Here is a 20,224-nt window from a genome sequence, read left to right on the forward strand (position 1 = left end):
TGGTTTGCTGGCCTCTTGTTTGAGAACATCTGCTGTCCATCCCATTGTCATTCTTGTCCTCAAGAATGGTCCTATTCTGAAGCTGCTGTTTAGTTTTCTCTCTGTGTTGGTCCACCTTCACTAAAAGACTAAATGCGTATTTAACCATAGTTATCAGTGTGGCATTAACGTTTTTATATGAATGACTACACTATCAATATCCTGTAAGTTGCCTTTCCACAGTATCAACATGGTCTTGATATTAATTTTTCTTAATGTAAGTAGATGTACGACCCTCATTTGCACTGCTGTATGTGCACACACGAGGCACCCATTCGCTGGTGGTAGTGAGGGGGTTTCTGATTACTGCTATTTCCAACACTGCTTTTCGTGAGCATACTTTTTATTTCCTTGTGCAATAAGATATGCATTTAGAAGTAGAATTTCTGGGTCTCGAAGGATATGAACATTTTAAATATTGATGGTGGACCATCATTTTGTAACTACTGGAGCTAATAGTCTGACAGTGGGCGTGCCTTCAGTGTTTCTTCTTGTCCAGAATTTCCATCCCCACTTTTTTATTTTTGAAAGAGTGAATGGGAAGAAAAGTCTGTTCTCTCTCTGTAGGATTAATCCAGACAGGACCCTGCTTACCTATGCTTCTGTAGCCATGGAGGCCTGCAGCAGACTGGCCTATAGAATGGTGGATGAATACTAGCTAAGAATTTTTCCAATGGGAAATGAAATGTGCTCAGCGGGAGTCTGCTGAGGAGGAGGGGTCTTAAGGGGATGCAGCTGGAGGGGTTGTCCATCTGGATCCTGTAGGCCTCTGGGTGCTGGCTGGGAGGTTATTCTTAGCCATCTTTTCTTCTGTCTTTATTTTCTCTTAATCAGGCTCTCTTGATTGTGCATTTGGCAGCCCCCCTTACTTCTGTAAAGCAATGGTTTTCCATACAGTAATTCTTTCCTTCTTCAGGCTTCCCAGAATGGGTGGGCGGCTCCTTTTGTGCTCACATTTCGCCTCCCACCCGGCTCCTCCCCTGAGTATTTTTGTGGCTGATGGAGACCTATTATGTGTGCTGGGTATTTGACCCCCATCTCCTTGTTTGTTACAAGGAGCTTAGCCACACCACTCTCCTTGCTAATTTTTCCCTAGCAACATCTACTGGGAGGACGCTGGCCGCCCTTCCTTCTGCCGTCGCATGTGTCCTGAGTTTTGCTGGATTAATTTAACTTGAGCCACAGTTCCTGCCGTGCTGATGCCCGGTCTATAGTTAACAAGCCCCTCCACAGTCCGTTTGCAGAAACCAGCGCTGGCCTTGGCTTCACAGGGAGGAGGCAGGGTGTAGGCTTGACCTTGCTTTTCTGCTGTGAGATGCCCTCCTCACCTTTTCTTTCAGCCCACGCAGGGATCACACGTGTCTTTGGGGGCAGGGGCTAATATAAAAGGGAAAAGCCGATTGGAGTCAACTGTATTAAGAATTAGTAAGGACTGTGGGGTCTGAATGTACACCTTGGCCAAATTGACTAAACTGTAAACATTGCTGGAGCTTGGGTGTAGAAAGTCTCCCAAAGGCCACACACTAAAGGCCCAGAGATTGACAGTGAGATAGGTTCCTGAGAGACTCCATGTTTGTGCCATTGGTAGGTGGGCCAGGTCTTCAAGAGATGGGGCCTGATAGGAGGGTTCTCAATTCTGACTCTTGATGCTAGCTGCTTTATCTCTGACTCGTGCCCCCATCATGATATGTTGCCTTGCTAGAGGCCCAAGGAAAAGGGAACTGCCCCATCTTGGACTATGAACCTTCTAGAACCATAAGCCCCAAACTGACTTTGCAAGTTAACTACCTTAGCTATTTTATTATAGTAACAGACAGCTGACCAATACAACATTTAAAACACAACAAGAAGGAAAGCAAATCCATTTGTGTTATCTTCTTGGCTGTTGATGGGAAATGGAGACAGCCTGCATGGTGTTCACTTCATTTTCCCTGCTTGCCAGCACAGAACTCTTTTGGTTGTAGTGAGCCTGTGGTGTAAGGCAGGATATTAAAGGTAACCGCATGCTTTCATTGCTTTTGGAATAGAGCAAGTTGTAGAAGAGTATTATAGTCCCAGGCAAGTATGAACCCTGGGCTAACCCATAATCTTAAGGCATGGTACTCAGAGTCGTTGTGGTTGTTTGAAAGAAAATGGCCTTCAAGGGGAGTGGCACTATTGGAGGCGTGGTCTTGTTGGAGTAGGTATGGCCTTGTTGGAGGAAGCATGTCACTGTGGAGGCGGGCTTTGAGGTCTCATATATGCACAAGGTACCACCCAGTGTCTCAGACCACTTCCTTTTGCCCGCAGGTCAAGATGTAGGACTCTCAGCTCCTTCTCCAGCACCACGTCTGTCTGCGTGATGCCACCACACTTCCTGCCATGATGACAATGGACTAAACCTCTGAAAATGTAAGTCACCCCAATTCAATGTTTTCCTCTGAAAGAGTGGCCATGGTCACAATGTCTCTTCACAGCAATAGAAACCCTATTGGTCATAGTCTGTCAGTGATTAGGAGAGACACACCCCCAATTTACACCCCAAGTCAAAAAGGTTTTGTTTTTCCTAAAATCTCTAGTCTCCCTCTTTCCCCCCATTTGAAACACTGAAGCTGCTGCCCAAGTCTCCACGCTGGCAGAGGTGCAGTGACAGGGGTGTTCACCAAGTTAATCTTCTTGCTCAGGGCTTTGGGCTAGGAGAAGAGTTGTGGATCATGCCTTTGCAGAAAGAAGCCTCACTCACTGGGAAATGTGGTCCCAGGAAGATCACAGGCTTTGGGCAGTCATCCGCAACAGCTATTCTTTTTGGAGGGGTTAGGAAGAGAGTTGGTCAAGTCTCCCCCAGGAATGCCTGGGCTACTGTGGGATCATGGGTGCAAGTGCCCTATCCTGAGAGCACAGCTCTGCTGGCCAGAGCAGCTAGTGGCTACTCCACAGCATTGCCTCTGTAAGATGGGGATAGCTGCTGGGGGCGTGGCAGGGAGAGCAGAGATAAAGGCCAGGTGTTTCGTAGGAAAGGTGCTTCTTGTTGTTCCTGTGTTAGGCTCTGGCCTCTTACGGGACTCCAGCAGCTCATTTTGCTGGGACTTAAGGAAGCCTTGAAATGCTGGCGGTAAGAATAGGGGACGATATTTACAGAACAAGAAGCAGCAAAACGCTGCCGGTTTCACCTCTTCAGGACTAGCCGCTCGCTCAGCGCCCGACTCCACCTTTCCTGTGCAGTTTCATCCCCTCAGACGCCCCTGCAGCTGGGATCCTGGGCAAGCTAGCTGGGACTCTGTTGGACAGCACTGGGCTCCCAAATGTGCTTTCCTGAGGTGCAACCATGATTGTTATCTCTCTCTAAATTTTCATTTAACTGTCATTCAGTTGGAACCTGTCTTATGTTATTATTTTCCTGTTTGTTCTCATCTATCTTCTTGTGGGACAGAAAAAATGTCAAAGATCAATACTTTCTTTCAAACGCATCCTCTCTGTACCTCCTCCTCCTCAGTCTCTATGGTTCATTTTTGTTGGAGTGTTTTACATATACCAATTAAAACAGTTCACAGTAGATATTGCCAGGACACTCAGTTATATTATTAATGTGTGCATGCGTGTGTGTGTGTGTGTGTGTGTGTGTGTGTGTGGTTGCTTGTGTGATTGTGTGTGTTTGTGTGTGTGATTGTGTGTGTTTATGTGTGTGTGGTTGCTTGTGTGATTGTGTGTGTGTGGTTGCTTGTGTGATTGTGTGTGTGTGATTGTGTGTATGTGATTGTGTGTGTGTGTGGTTGCTTGTGTGATTGTGTGTGATTGTGTGTGTGTGTTTGTGTGTGTGTGATTGTGTGTGTGTGTATGGTTGTGCTTGCCTGTGCATGAGAGCTGACTCTTTAGATGACTTCCTCCATTGCTCCCCACATTACTTTATAAAATGAGCTCTTTCTCTGACCTGTAATTCACTGATTAAACTGGACTGGCTGGCCCCGGTATCTGCCTGTCTCTGTCCCGCCCTCCAGCACAGAGGTTACAAACATATGTCCCCATGCCTGGCTTTTATGTGGATGTTAATGATCTGAATGTAGGTCTTCATGCTTGCTCAGCCATCTCCCTGATGCAAGGTTCTTACTTTTCCTTTTTATTTCTTATTTTTAATTATGTCTGTGTGTAAAAGTGTGTGTGTGTGTGTGTGTGTGTGTGTGTGTGTGTGTGTGTGTGTGTGTGGGCAGGCGCCTGCAGAGAACAGGGGAGAGCATCAGATCCCTTGGGGCTGGAGTTACAGGCTGCTGTAAGTCACCTGATGTGGATGCTGGGAATTGAACCACTGAGCCATCACTGCAGCTCCCAACATGAGGTTCTTACCAACGTGCAGAAGTAGGATTAAGAGACTATGTGATATGCTTACACACTCCACACAGCAGTTTTACTTCACAGTGTTTCTGTATAGCTGACAGAGTAAGAGACAGAGGAAACAGGATAATTCTCAATATATCTACTTGGATATGCCTTTGGGGATTCAGAGTGTTCTCTCTCTCTCTCCCTCCCTCTCCCTCTCTCTTCCCCCATCTCCCTTTCATTTCTTCCTTCTCTCCCAGTCCCTCTTTTTCTTTCTACACCCGAGTCCATTCCCACCTGGTCAGTCCTGAGGAATAACTTGGTGGATGAAGAGCAGTATCCAGGGCATTGCAGTACCCAGAATGCACTTCCAGCTTGGCTTTCTCCTCTCCAAGTGATCTTCATGCCCCTGGCTCTCAACTTCCTTGTGCATAAATAAGATTGGGGCTCCGCCCCTGAGACTAAGGCACCTGACATTTTTATTACTTGGTGGATTCTGCTTTTACCAGCTTGGTCCCTGATAGGTCTCAGAAGCCAGTCACTTGCATAATTCCCAAATCAGATAGATGAGCAAGGAAAACTGGGAATTCATTGTACCCACAGAGCAGTCCAGCTGCTGCAAGAGACTGGTGTTGCTGGCTGCTTCCCAGTCAACCCAGAGCAGAAGTTGGCTAGAGAAGCAGATGGATATGTTGGACAGGCTACCATGGACTCTAAACACAGCATTTGGGAAATGCCCCTGTCCTAGGGAAATACCCATGTCCTGGGGAAGAGGTCACTTAGTGGTACAGCTAAAAAGTCACTCTGACTAGATCCTGAACGCTGCCCCTGCCACCAACCCTGACCTTGGCCAGGATCCCCTGCAGAATCTCTAGTTCCTCAGTCTACCACTGCGGTAAGGAGCAAGGTCCCGGGCCCGCCAGTACCACGGGCTTTTGGAAATCCTAGCAAGTGTTAATAGCAATTGTGATCTGGTGTCCTTCGCCCCCAGGACTCTCAGGGGATTGGGTTTGAGCATCTCTCCATGACTGCGAAGCCCAGGCTCCAGGGAACAGTTCCAGCCAAGCCAAGCAGCTCAGTTCTGAGATGCGCCAATTGGGATGTGATTACATTTCTGATTGAGAGGCTTCAGCATTGTGGCCAGAACAGGAGAGCAGGAATGTTGATCTCAAGCTGTTTGGAGCCAAACTGCCCTTTCCAAGGTGTCCCTGGCTCTTTCCTCCGGCCCCTCCTCTTTGGGTCTGGACCAGAAGAGGGAAACAAAGCAATATGGTGCTCCCGTCTTACCAACCCAGAGAGAAGGTGGCAGGAAGCAGGATAGCCCATTGCCTCTCAGAGCATGCTGTAAAACTGGCCTGCCCACCCAGGGTGGGTGTAGCCTGGAGGCCGAAGTCTTGCTCACTCAGGCTGATCTGCTCTCTTGGCAAGGCTGGACTCGCAACTCAGGCTTGTCTCTTTCTCCATCCTTTATTCAGACAGCTCACAAGTGCCCTGCTGGGAAGGGCGATTAAGCAGCACTAAGTGTATTTTTTCCAGTGTCCACCTGGTAAAAAGAAAATAAAACAAAATCAAGGAGGCCAAGGACTGAACTGTCATGTTTTTCCTCTCTCCCCTCAAGGGGCGAGGGGAATCACATGACTGCAAGTAACTAACTGATTTAGCCAAGTGGCTGCAACTCAGAGTTTGCTGCAGAGCCGCCCCCTCCCGGCGGGAGCGCTGACGTCACGGAAAAGCCCCGTCGCGGGGCCGCCGGGCGTGCTATAAACGGCGGCCGGCAGCGGTGGCTTTAGGAGGCAGCACTGCCGGCAGATACCACACGGCCTCGGGCTGCGGAGCTGGCACCACATCGCAGGTGGCAGGCATTGCAGCAGGCATTGTGCCGACCGACGGCAGACGCCCACCCTGCGGCCGGGTGCAGCCAAGTAAGGGGGCATCACGGAGGGGAGGGGAGTTCCGGACCACTGAACTTTTTAAGTTGGGGAGGGAGCCCCTGGACTGTGAGGTCTGTGCTGGGGGTTCTGCCATGGGAGAAAGTTCAGGTGCAAAGAATATGCTTCTCATGGGGGTTCCTTGATTCAGTCCCGGAGGAGTGTCACCTTACCGATTAGGTGGCCAGGCGGCCATCAACCCAGGGACTGTTTTTATGACTTATAAAGAAACCGGCTGGTTCTGGCTAGTGGCTTAGGAGTTGGGGTGTGGAGTAGGCTGTATCAGCTCACTGCGATCCTAGCGCTCACGCGGGGCACTTGCAGAGTTAACCGCTTCTGTGTTCTCTCAGGAAGTCTTGACAGAACAGACTGACCTGTCAAGCGAGGAAGTGTTGCTAGGAGAAAGTGGTAGGAAGTTGTTGAGCGTCTTTTCGATGAATCTTTGACCTTCTGATTTGCTTCAAGAAAGTGGAACTCTGAGCTAACCAAACAAATCTTGGCGTGGACGAGGTTCCTTAAGAATGAAGCCCTTTCTGTACAAGCTGATGCGTGCAAATGTGAGCAGGTCCTGCCGGTGTCAGGACTAGGTGCAGGGCTAGTATGCTAAACAGTAGCCAAGGGCAAGAGGGCAGAGGTAGGGCATAAACCTCAAACACAAATTGCCCCACTCCCCAGATAATGTTCTCTTCAGTTGGAGACCATCAGGGCAACTTTACTAAACATGGAAGTTCCCCCAAAGTGCCTGTCTGGTCCAGCCAGGGGAGTGATGTCATTGCCACGTGTTTCCCACTGAGGCCCAAGAGGCTGCAAGACACTGCTGTGATTAAGAGCCATGTTTAGACAAGAGCAGCTAACCTGGCCAGCTGGTCCCCAGCAGCACTGACTTGTTGCTGATGGTAAAGCCATTTCTGGAGGCAGTGGGTTCCTTCCAACTGCCCCTGTGCCAGCTCCCAGTGGGGCTTTCAAAGTTCCTTTAAGGATGGAGGAAGTTTACGGGCAGTTGGTGATGTTACTGGGACTGCAAATGACAGCCTGCTTAAGAAGCTAGCTAGTGTGTGTGTGTGTGTGTGTGTGTGTGTGTGTGTGTATGTGTGTGTGTGTGTGTATGTCTGGAAGATTTGCTTGCTAGGGCCTTGAGGACTGTTTCACGGGTGTCCCTTGTGTTAAAATTGCTTAATTCCTACCCATCAAATGGAACGCCACTGACAACGGTGTTTGCACTTCCCTAGCTCATCCTTGCTAATATTGGCATCTTGGCTGCTTTGTTCCTAGGACCCCACGATGACTCTGAATAATGTCACCATGCGCCAGGGCACTGTGGGCATGCAGCCACAGCAGCGCTGGAGCATTCCTGCGGATGGCAGGCATCTGATGGTCCAGAAGGATCCCCAGCCCTGGAACCTCCGCAGCTGCCGCTCTACCACTCCTGAAGACCACTGCCGACAGAGCTGGTCCTCCGACTCCACAGACTCCGTCATCTCCTCTGAGTCAGGAAACACCTATTACCGTGTGGTGCTTATAGGGGAGCAAGGGGTGGGCAAGTCCACCCTGGCCAACATCTTCGCAGGTGTACATGACAGCATGGACAGCGACTGTGAGGTCCTGGGAGGTAGGTGACCCAGCCCTGGTGGGCTTCTGTCTTGTAAGCTGGAAAAGCAAACGTGCCTGGGTCATTTGTTTCTGCAGGTGGAAGGGAACACACTTGTAATCGCAGCACTGGGAAGGCAGACGTGGAAACACTGGGAACTCAAGGTCATCTCCTGCTACAGTGCTTTGAGTCTAACCTGGGCTATGTAAATCTGCCTGAAAAAAGAATAAATCAAAACAAAATACATCTTCAGAATTAGGGGAAAATGACATCCTTGATACTGAGATGGTGGCAGAGGCCAAGCCTAGTCCTGGCATAGGTCCCCGGGACAAAAAAGAAAAGAAATGAATACACATTCACAGCACCAAAATCTATGACCTGAGCCATTGAGGGACCCTGACCTGGACTATTTTTGAAGAGTTAACTGGTACAGACCTTTTCTGTGATTATGCATAAAGCCAGACTGATTTCAGGGAAAGGAAAAAAACCTGTTAGAGTGCATCAATTAGCTTGTGTCCACTAATATTAGAAACATTTTGCAAGTGTAACTAGGTCAAATGCTATACATGAAGTAACATGATAATTTAAAAAATTGAAATATAAAAATGATGTCAGGGGCTGGAGAGATGGCTCAGTGGGTAAGAACACTAGCTGCTCTTCCAGAGGTCCTGAGTTCAATTCCCAGCACCCACATAGCAGCTCACAACTGTCTGTAACTCCAAGAGCTGACACCTTCACACAGACAAATATGCACATAAAATAACAATAAATAAAATTTAAAAATGGTGACAGACGCCCTGTGTAGAGTCTGACAGGTTTTCCAGATGATTTTCTCTATATGGCCTATTTTGACTATTTACTTATTCAATCCATACCTTATTCTAGACCTGGTTTCTAAAAAGATATATCATACAGCTGCAGGTAATAGGTTTATATCCTGGGGTGGAAATTGCAGCTCTAATCATCAGTTATTTTCATGCAGCATCCTTCACTTGGAACTCCAACATCAGCACACTTACCCAGAACAGCAGCATGCCCCTGTCTGCGGCTGTAGAAATGGAGGAAGGCATGTTCAGTGTCTGCACACCTCACATAGTCTGTTCCCACTTTCAGTTAAATGTACAACCTACTCCTCACCGCGATGGCCCACTTCATCCTAAGTTTCATTCTCCTCTCCTCGGTTGTCTTGGTGCTAGGAAGTTCTCTGCTTCAGGAGGCAGCTTAGGGACAGGCCATGAATACTCACTGATGTAGCATCCATTTCTCTCCTTACTTCCGGAATCTCAGGGGCATAGCTCAGCAAGAGTCGAGGGAGAAACAGGGTCGGTGTGCAGTTGCTTTGCTCTTAGTCCAGGGTGCTAGGAGGCCGGGAAAGAGGGGATATTCAGAATGGACAATTGCAGTGGGAGGGGCCTCTGTGGAGCACCTTCCATTTGCTGATGTTTATTTCAGAATTCATATGCCTGGGCAGGAATGGGGTCTTGGAGAGAAGAGTGGCAGATGGAGAATCACCCATTTGGGGAAGCTGGGTATGGAAGCGGGGTTTTTTATAATGTATGCTGGAGCCTTTTAGGCCATTCTACCACGTATGGGGCCCATGCTATGTGTTGGCACTGAGCTAGACATTTCACATGTGCTTTTGGCAATGGGTACAAGGATAGAACCAATATGGTGTTGCTATCCCCACTTTCCAGGTGTTGGGATGGGGGCTTACAGAATTAAGTGACTCCTAGGGCTTGGATTCAAACCCACTATGGTTTAACCAAAACCCATACTCCTTCTCTGCCCTCTGCAGGCCTAGAATTTAACTATCAGGTGCTGTTAAGTACACAGCATGTGGGATGGCCCTGTGCAGTTTTTGGGTACCAGTGATGGCCAAAGTGTTGCAGAGCTCAGTGCCAGTGGCTGCGATTTAGAGCATGGCGGTATTAGCAAGAACCGAGAAAGCTGTTCTTTGAGCTGATAAAAGGGAGGGATTGTCTAAGCCTTGTTGTTTCAGTCGCTTAAAGAGGGGAGGGTCGGAAAGTTAGTGGATAATAGGCTTCTAAAAGTGTTGCCTGTTCAAAGGGTGATATCTATGCAGAGGGTAATATCCAATAGGCATAGACAGGTAGGCCTGATTTGTAACCGGAATTGGGAAAGATAGAAAACTTCTTTGGAGCGTGTGGGGTGGGAGTTGGGGGGAGGCTTTTCTTGCCTCCTCAACTGAGCATCTGATAACTGCTTCTAAGTGGTGGATTCACCCCATCTTACTTCTATTTGAGTCGCTCAATTGGTTTGGTTTAGAAGTGTTCCCTCACTCACATTGACTTGTTAGCTTGTTTTTCCTCAGGGAAGGTTTTCCAAGGCACACCCGTACATTCTTTTCTTCTTTTCTTCCCAGCTTTAATCAGGGGGATGCACATGATAGTCTCCCCATCATTTCTCCTAATAAAGATGGATGTTATCCTAGTCTATTGCAATAGTTTTATGGTTCTCTGTGCATATTAATTCCATCTATACATCCGCCCATCCATCCATCCACTGACTCACTCAGTTGTAAACAGTTTCTTAACATGTACCGCAGCACCCGGTGAGCATGGCAGAACAGGAGGCACATGTAGAGCCCTGGAGCTTCCTGCGCGCCGTCTCACAACGTGCAATGGAGGTCGGATGTATGCCGTCCAGAAAGCAAGCAGGATGTGGCATTATCTTAGGTTACAACGAGAAAGTGGGTTTCAGAGAAAGGAGTCCTGGCTGTGGAGATCAGAAAAGGCTTGGTGGAAGAGATCTCTGAGCTGGCCTTAAAGACAACTCGCATTTAGGAGCCCCAGGCTGGGCGAGAAGGTGCTCACAGGTACACAGGCAGTCTGGCAGAGAGCCATGATTTGGCACCTAAGGAGTGGGTTTAGGTTCCTTCACCCCCAGGTGACACAGACTTTAGTGCTCTTGGGCTAGCTTCTTTACCTCAGGAAGCTTCCTCCCCCTCACCAGCATAATTGGGGAGACACTTCCTAGGGTGGCGTGCGGACTAAAGGAGAGGGCGGTGAGCACGTAGCGCAGTGTAGGCTGTAGTACACACAGAATGAACATCAGTGACAACTGACCCTACGTCTCCATTCCTTCCTTTGTGTTTCTGTGGTCTGTTTGTAGCTTCAGTTCCTTCCCATGGCTAGAAAACCGAGCCTTAGGGAACGTAGGCTCGAGCCGCATGGGTAAGAAAGGGTAGCTGCGAGATTTGAGTTCAGGTTATGTGTGCCCACAGCCACAACACCATGGCGTTTGCTGCCCACTCACCCAGTGCACAGGTTGCTATTGAACACACACAACGGGCCACATACATTTTGGGCTGGGGGTGGGGTTTACAGAAAGCAAGGCTGGTGCAAGTCTCGGTCCTAGGGAGACACGGTGCTGGGGTGGCCAGCACAGTGTAGTTAGTAGCTGGCCTGGGTTGCACGCTAGGCGTGATGCTAGGATGCAGAGATGCATAAAGCAGGAAAAGAAATCCAGAACTCTGCTGCAATTTTAAAGCAGAAAGCACCACTTAACAGGGACAAGCCTTGCAGATTTCTAAAGAACGAGAGTTAGGTACAAGGACTAAAAAGAGATAAATTGATATGAAAGTTACAGCTTCCAAAAGTTGGAATTAAAAACAGGAAAGCCAGAGTAGGCACGGGATCATTGTACAAAAATCCAAGGACAGTTCACGTCCCCAACCCCTGACAGGGTTTTTCCACATGGAGCTCCTCTGGCTCTTGACTGCCTTCACCCTTCACCTACAACCAGGCTAGGCTCAAGTTCAGACGGAAAGTTTCCATTACCAAGTGAAGCTGTGGTTGTCCTTAAGATGAAAGCACAAGCTGGTCAGTATTAGGGAACCGGTTATGTATTTGTTTTTAAAAATGAAGAAACCAGGTGTGATGGCACATTCCTGTAGTCCCAGCACCCATGGGGCAGCTTCCAGGCCAGCCTGTGAGTTCTAGGCTGTCCAGGGCTATTAGTGAGAACCCATCCCAACATACTACACGAAAACAAATGGGGCAGAGGGGTAAAGAAAATGATGGCGCAGTTAGGGACAGTCTTAAAATATTTTTTCTTGTGTTTCTGCAAAGAGGGGAAACACTGCTAAGCTCAGAGTCCCTGAAGTTTCCATTGAAAGGATATTCGGGGACCACCCACTGAAACACACAATGGCTTTCCCATGAGGCTTATGGAAATAGCCCTTATAGTTAAAACATCCTATAATGGAGCTTATCATTAATGCTTTCTCATAGCTTCATCCATTGGATTGGGATCAAGAGTTCTTAGGGAGTTTATTTATCCCTATAAACGATTTTCCTCCATAGAAGACCCAAAAGTGATGAAAATGACTTCCTTTTAATTCAAGTGACTTAGCCATCCATATGCAAACACTGTAGAAGATCACTTAGTAGGACTGGAGGACTGTGTGCTACATGCTGTAGGGGAGCAATAGTTTTGTGTGTGTGTGTGTGTGTGTGTGTGTGTGTGTGTTCATGAGTCCATGAAGGTACACAGAGGGGCCAGAGGTCACTGAGCCATCTTCCTAGCCATCCGAATAGTAATTTATTTTTGAAAATGTTTATACATTTACATATTTGTTGCATAAGCACTAAGTACAGTCTCCGTCTTATCTGTCTGTCTGCCTGGAGGAACATGTTCATGTGAGAGCACATATGTGTGGATACACGTGCCCGTGGATGGCAGAAGTCAGACTCAGGGGTTGTTCTTCCAGAGACAGCCGTCTTGTTTTGTGAGACAGAGCCTCTGGCCTGGGAGCTGGCTGAGTTGGCTAGGCTGGCTCGCCAGTGGACCCTAGGGAGATGCCTGTTTCTGCTTCCCTAAAGCATGGGTTACAAGTGCTGGCCACCATGCTAGGCTTTGCACGGGGGTTCTGAGGACTGAACTGGGTTCTTGTGCTTGCTCAGTCACTGACTGAGAGCTGCCTCATCAGCCCCCACGGAGCGTGTTTTCTAGTGAGACTTTGACGGGAGCCTCTTATGTCCAAGTATTTCTTAATCACCAGACTCTGATAGCAATGTTTTTTCTTTTCTAGAAGATACATATGAGCGCACCCTGGTCGTTGATGGAGAGAGTGCTACGATTATCCTCCTGGACATGTGGGAAAATAAGGTACGCAGGACCTGTGGCTGCCAGTGATTTCTTTTAGGCTTGCCTTTCAACAGGCTGCTTGGAGCCAGAGTGACCTTGTCCTATATAGTGGATGTTCCAGATGCGGTGGGTTCATTTTCTTGATTAAAAACAGTTACTTCCGAAGAAGGAGACTGCTGAGGAACAGGTTGTCCACAGACAAGCCCTAAAGAACAAACAAATTACAGAGGCTTGCCCTGAGTTCTATTAAAAACCACAAGAAGCATATTTTTTAAGGGAAAGTTCAAACAAACATGGCCACTTATTTTCAATGACACAAAGCCACCTTGTGTGAAGGTAGCCTTTTCAACGCTGCTTTCAACAGGTTTTGGGCCAGCCCATATGCAGGATCATCTGCTTATCGAGAACCCTCCTATTCTCTCAAAGGGGTCTCAGTGCTGCCCTTAGGAAGTCAGAAAGGCCATTCTGGGCACGCTAGATTGTAATTGGAAATACTGTTTGTCACAGTAGCTATGGATCATATCAGCTCAAGCTGTAGTAGTAATTTGAAAGTATGTTTTGGGGCATAAAAACAATGCAGACTGCCTTTCTTTTTGTTCCTGGACATCTTGGAAGACAATGCATATTGAGGTGTTGGAAGCAGTTTCCTTCCTTTCTCTTACTTGGGATAGACATACAGTTTCTTTTCAAAGTGACACCCCAGTTTTCAGGCTCGCCTGAGCTCACGGGAGGTCTTCCTATTTCATTAGGGGGAGAATGAATGGCTCCAGGACCACTGCATGCAGGTTGGGGACGCCTACCTCATCGTCTACTCCATCACAGACCGCGCAAGCTTTGAGAAGGCATCTGAGCTAAGGATCCAGCTCCGCAGGGCCCGGCAGACAGAAGACATTCCCATCATCTTGGTCGGCAACAAAAGTGACTTAGTGCGGTGCCGAGAAGTGTCTGTGTCAGGTGAGAGAGTGTGCGACCCTGGGCACCGCCCTTGCACTGCACACACTGGACTACAGGCAGTTTCTCCTCCCCCTCCTCCTGCAAGCTGCAACCAGGGCCTCAGTGGGATGCTCCGTGGGGGCATATGTCTAAGACTTCCATGGTTCCCATCTTTTGTGTTAGTCCTCTCTTGCTTCCCTCATCCTCTGGTCTACCCGATGGGTTCCAGACTTCCCACTGCCCTTTGGGTGTTCTCCTGGAGTTACTTTAGGGAAGAGAGCATCCTCAGGAATTAACTGGCAGTCTTGACCTTTGCTCCTTAGCCTTCTATTCTCCAAGCAGATTCTACGTTTAGGGGAGGAAAAGCGGCATTCTAATACAAGGATGGGGGCTCTTGGTTAGGAGACTAAGAAGCAGTTATACTCGGGTTGTTGGTACTCTATCTAATAGTCTCTAACCCCAGCCCCTGCCTCCTAAACTTCTGCGAGGGCATCACACTGTTGGGACCACACATGCTTCTCCGTCCTTAGTACAAGGATAATTCCTATTTGATGAGCGTGCCTCTGTATCTTTTTTAAGGCCCTCGAGATTGTATTGGTTTAATGTAGATTTAGTAAGAACCATAAAAATGAAATACGGTACTTTCAGTCCCTGCTCAGTCAAAATGATTTCTCCAGCTAGTTGGACTGCCTTACTAGGACACAACAGTATTCAGAGTTTAGATCTTTTCAAACTCAAACTTGGACACATGGTTACTAAACACAATATCTGAACTCGAAAGTTTCATAAAAGTTTGACTAGTTTGATGGAACTGTAATATATATATATATATAATGTATATATTAGATCCAGCTGTTTTATATATATATATATAAATATATATATATATAAAACATATTACAGCTGGATCTAACCGGCTTCCTGGAATCCTCTTATGGTTTATTTCCTCTCTTACCCTGGGGAGGATGTGTGGCCTGGTGCCTCCCTCCTCTTATAATGTAGTTTACTGCCCTGTGCTACCTCCAGTGCAGTTTTGGAGAAGTGGCCTCCAGCTTGACCACACGGTGCAGGATCGTACTCTGTGATCCCTCTGACTTTCTTCCTCCTTCCTCCTTTCCAGAAGGGAGAGCTTGCGCTGTAGTGTTTGACTGCAAATTCATTGAGACCTCTGCGGCCGTGCAGCACAATGTGAAGGAACTGTTTGAGGGCATCGTGCGGCAGGTCCGCCTGCGCCGGGACAGCAAGGAGAAGAACGAGAGGAGGCTGGCCTACCAGAAGAGGCGGGAGAGCATCCCCAGGAAAGCCAGGCGCTTCTGGGGCAAGATTGTGGCCAAGAACAACAAGAACATGGCCTTCAAGCTCAAGTCAAAATCCTGCCATGACCTCTCTGTTCTCTAGGCACCCAGTGTCACCCAGATGTCCCCTGATGGACATCGTTGAAGGCCCTTGGGACCAGTGATCTATATTAGATTGAATACATGAGCGTTGTTAGAGGCGGCTTCCCCTATTGCACATGGGAGCCAATAGGTTAGCCTCATGGGCAGCCAAGTGCACGGGCGAGGCATCTTTGCCAAGAGTCAGTATTTATTCATGGGAACAGCTTGACTTGCTACATGGACACCCGAGACTCATTTAAGGGCATATTTTGGGTTCACATGAGTTTTTTTTTCTCTTCTTTGGGCAGCAGAATATTGAAGCTTATGAAGAATGCCTAGAGCAGGAGTGTGTCTCATCATTGAAGTTTTCCCAGTTTTGTTCTATATGAATTTGAAGCCCTTGAGTCATAAAGAAATCTAGGAAAACGTGAGCGTTTATTGGTAGGAGGAGGGCTTTCTGCATCCTCATTGCTCTGGAATGACAGGTGTAGAATTGACCTCCTCATAGTTGTGACTCTGAGAAGTGTTGGACTTTGCTGGAAACTAAGCTCACTAACAGTTTTTCTTTAAAGCCCACAGAGATTTGTAGACTTAGGAGCTGATGTACGTAGCACTTGTAGTTCAAAAGATTGTTTACCTTTGTGTCTTACAACTGCTTATTTTGAGGAAGCTACTTTTGCCAAATTCGACTTAGTCAAATATTTTTATGTTTTGTTTTTGAAATCATGGAGCTATCATAAAATAATTTTTAAAAATCCCAACTATTGATAACCTGGAGTATAAAACAATTGCACTTTAAATATAGTCAAACTTTTTCCCCCCCCCAAAGCATAAAAAAGGCCTGATCCTTTTTGGGTTGATCCTTGTATGCCACAGCTGTGTTTTATTTATTATTATTTTGCAAATAACCATTTTAACATTTGATAAAGCATATTTATGAACATATTTCTTACTGAGAAAATGTGTTTTATTACCTTTTTTATCTTTTTCAAAATATGCAAGTTTTTACCTATATGTCTTATAATAAAATCAATAAAATCTTTGAAAAGGAAAGCATTCTGATTTCCTCCCCAAATAAGATATGTAAGATTGTTTTCTATGACTTCTAGAACAAGCTGTATCCCGAAGAGACAGACCACTTCTCCTGCCATTCGTGGTGGCTCAGTACTCAGCTGTTTTTTTTTTAATTCCTTACATCTATCCTTTGGAATCATGGCTCACAGTAAATGAGAGGTATTTTTGGCTGATTGAGTTGGGAAGTATTTGGGGTCATATGAAGCTGAGCTATAATCAGAGCTGCTTGATGGTTTACTTTGGATCTGGTAAATTCCTGATAGAACAGATGGACCTAGCTTTGTCCCTTGAGGGCTCATGGTCTTAGTCTTTCCTAAAGCAGGATTTAAATCTCTCTCTGTGTTAGCTGAGGGCTGTGGGGATTGGTGATTTCCAACCTAAGATCTAGCCAGGCAAAGCTTAAGCCATTCACCCTCTCTGCCACTAATACGGCTTGGCTATATCCCAGCACACCTCTGCAAGGGCAACGTGTGACCCTTGTTGGACTAGAACCTGCTTGTGTTTCTATTCTGGCTCGTCCTAGACCCTCCTTCCCTCTCACCCCAATATCTTCTGAGGTTGTAGACACCCTAACAGTGACACACCCATGGGATCTCCTTAACTCCTCAAGCCTCTGTAGTTTTCAAAGGTGGCTGTCATATTTTGTTTGGCACTTCTTTTCCAAGTCGAGGGCAAAGATTCCATGTCCGTCCACTTTATATCTCTGAATTGCTCAAGAAATTGCACAGGGAGCTGATAGGAAAGAGTCAGGTTGCACAGGCCCGGGCTGAACTTTGGTCCTACCTTTCCTTGAGCCAGAGTGTGTCTCTGGATTGACAAGTAAACATTTCTAGTTTTCCCATCTGTGAAATGGACTTGCTAATGATACCTTCCTTGTGAGGTGGCTGTGAGAGCGACATCTGTTTCTGTGGTACAGTGAGGCGCTTCAGAAATGTTAGTTTTCGTCACTCATTGCTGTGTCTCTTTCTGTGAAACTTTGAACCAGCTTATGGGTCTGCTTCTCCCAGTTCAAAAGAAAACCTTCACGTCCTAGACTGCCGGGCCTCGCCTTTCCCCTTGATGCCTCTGCTTTTCCAAATAGCAGCTTGCGTGGATTGGGACTTTCATGGGTGTTTCTTCTTGAATTTCACAAGTCTTTGGTGGGGCACGCGTGCGTGCGAACACACACACACACACACACACTACATATATGCATTTTCATATTAGTTTTTCTGTTTCAAAACTCAACTTTTTCCAGGCAGAGGTGGCACACACCTTTAATCCCAGTACTCAGGAGGCAGAGGCAGGTGGGTTTCTGAGTTCGAGGCCAGCCTTGTCAACAAAGTGAGTTTCAGGACAGCCAGAGCCACACAGAGAAACCTTGTTTCAAAAAACAAAACAAAACAACAACAGCAAAAATCACCACCACCAACTCCACTTTCATCAACTCTTTTTGAAAACCCTCTCCTTCTCTCAGTGGCTGACAAATGAAAGACCTCCTCCTAGCTCAGAGCTGTGATCAGTGCTGTCTGCAGGCTCACAGCTTGTCCCAGGCTGGAGATCACACACTATACTACAGTTCCAGAGAGCTTTTGGTTGAGAGCTTTGGCTCTAGAGTCAGATAGACCCGGGGTTTGGCACACTAGGTACCATGAGAGTGACATTCTCTATTCTCTCCCAGCCTCATTTTCCCATCTGTGATGCCAGGAGATCAGAATGCCTTGTGGGATTTGATGAGACCCATGCTACCCCAGGGAGAGCTGTGGCCCCTCCCTGTGGTGCAGCATAGGCCTCTTATCTTACTCATGTTCCTTTAACCTTACCACACACCCAAGCACTGCTGGGTACTGGGAACACGATGATGACTAAGACATTGTCCTTGTCCTCAGAAACCTTATTAGCAGCACATCTGACTGTCCCCAATGAACAAAGAAGGCATCATTGGAAAAGGAAGAAAATAAAACAACATATGAAGAGTATTATACTAGGAAGGAAATGTGTTTGCTTCCCCAAGGTAAAATTCAAACGAGGGAACCAATTACAAAAATGATTGATTAGATGTGAAGAAGCAAGCTGGGCTTCAAAAACTTACCTTTGATGGAAGTGGGGCATTGGAGAAAGGTGAGTCTGGTTTTGAGATGTTAAATTCAGGAAAGGAAATTTACTTGGTTAAAGCCAAGTGATGGAGTACATGCCTGTGATCCCCGCACATGGGAGACTGAGGCAGGTACACCATGAGTTTGAGGCAAACCTCGGTTACAGAGTCAGACCCAGTGAAATAAAAATAAATAACCATATTTAAGGAGCTTTATAAGGTAAGGGGGGGACACAGGGTGGAGCAAAGCAGCTTATCCTCAAGAAGATTATGGTATGGTTCATCGTGCCAGGGAGAGGGCATGTTGGTGATTGACAGCAACTGTACGAGAACCTGGAGGGTGATGTGGAAGATAGTTACGGATGTGAGACATGGGAGTTTGAGAGGGAGACAGACAGACAGAGACAGAGACAGAGGCAGACGGACAGACAGACATATATATATACACAGGTGCTGAGAGACAGAGACAGACAAACACACAGGGACAGAAACAGAGACAAACAGACAGACACACATAGAAACACAGACAGACCCCCCAACACACACACACACACACACACACACACACACACACACACACACACGCACACACACACACACACACACAGAGACAGACAGAGAGAGAGAGAGAGAGAGACAGAGAGAGAGAGAGAGAGAGAGAGAGAGAGAGAGAGAGAGAGATCTTGGTTCACAGAGAAGGTGGCCAGAAGAGGTTGGGACAATGAAGTCACATGTGGACAACTACTTGGAGCCACCAAAGCTGGAAGACCTATAGAAGGTTCTCCCTTAAAGACTTCTTATGAAATGTGTCTCAAATGACAGTGATTAAATCCTAGTGTCTATAACTTCAACAGCACTGATTTCTGTTGTTCTAGCCTCTAAGCTGTGCTAGTCCTAGCAGTGCTAGAAAACGAAGAACCCCAGGTCACTTAGAACAAGGATCTTAGTTGACTGAGCCCTACTCCATTCATCTGAAAGGTGAGGGGAATGGCACTCAGCTCCCAGGAATATCATGAGGCCTGAGTGAGTAGCCCTCATCTTGTTTACTTATTAATTCATCTTCTAAGAGGTGGGGAGGGAATGAACTGGACAGATAAGCTGGGTATGTTGTTTCAAGCTGGGAATTCAGGCGAATAAGTTCCCAATCAGGGTGTGCCCCTGACGCTGCTTCCGGCTCTCTCAAGGACTGGAACTGGAAGGAGAGCGCCACATCAGGTGAGTGGCAGGACGCTACTGCCTTGGACTGGAGTATGAGTGACGTGGTTTATGCAGAGGGTCGTCCTTAAGGGCAGACGAGGCTCTCTCAGGATGTGTATGCACTGGAGAGGACACTGACAGGCCATGCACATGGCAGCAGAGGTTTCCCATGTGGAGTACTGGCAAAGCTATAAGACCTGGTCCCCACAGAAAGGCTCAAGGCCAGGCAAAGATGCTGCACAAGCAGGCCAGGCACATGCCTAGCATGATTTCACTGGAGTAAGGATGTGGGTTACAGGAAGAGGAATGCCTTGAGGACAGTCATAGAAGACCCTAAGCCTTCAGAGATTGGCTGATCCAACCCACAGAAGTAAAGAAATATGAATAGGGTTTGTGGTCAGTGGAGGGGAAATGAAATATGTGCAAACCAATTCTCTCTCTCTCTCTCTCTGTCTCTGTCTCTCTCTCTCTCTGTCTCTGTCTCTGTCTCTCTCTCTCTCTCTCTCTCGGTCTCTCTCTCTTTGTCAGTCTCCATTCCATGTTGGAGAAGTGAGTACAGAAAGCTTCACATGTCAGTGAGTCAGACTCTTATCTCACTCCACATTTTAATAATTAT

The 20,224-nt window shown here is 47.2% G+C and overlaps 1 protein-coding gene and 1 long non-coding RNA gene across 2 annotated transcripts; one reads left to right on the forward strand and one right to left on the reverse strand.

The window, feature by feature from the left end:
- Nucleotides 1–4,395: 4,395 nt before the first annotated feature.
- Nucleotides 4,396–7,251, reverse strand: LOC121138281. Its single transcript, XR_005875382.1, has 2 exons — nt 6,431–7,251; nt 4,396–5,872 (listed from the first exon to the last, which is right to left on the reverse strand). It is a non-coding gene; the product is annotated as an uncharacterized LOC121138281 (long non-coding RNA).
- Gem (GTP binding protein overexpressed in skeletal muscle) lies at nt 6,092–16,316 on the forward strand. The gene is made up of 5 exons (XM_005066194.4): nt 6,092–6,251; nt 7,530–7,866; nt 12,899–12,975; nt 13,704–13,908; nt 15,008–16,316. Exons 2-5 carry the CDS (start codon nt 7,539–7,541, stop codon nt 15,283–15,285), a joined length of 888 nt encoding a protein of 295 aa, XP_005066251.1. The 5' UTR covers nt 6,092–6,251; nt 7,530–7,538; the 3' UTR covers nt 15,286–16,316.
- Nucleotides 16,317–20,224: the final 3,908 nt, after the last annotated feature.

Source organism: Mesocricetus auratus, unplaced genomic scaffold (genome assembly GCF_017639785.1).
Source record: "Mesocricetus auratus isolate SY011 unplaced genomic scaffold, BCM_Maur_2.0 Super-Scaffold_6730, whole genome shotgun sequence".
Lineage (NCBI taxonomy): Eukaryota > Metazoa > Chordata > Mammalia > Rodentia > Cricetidae > Mesocricetus > Mesocricetus auratus.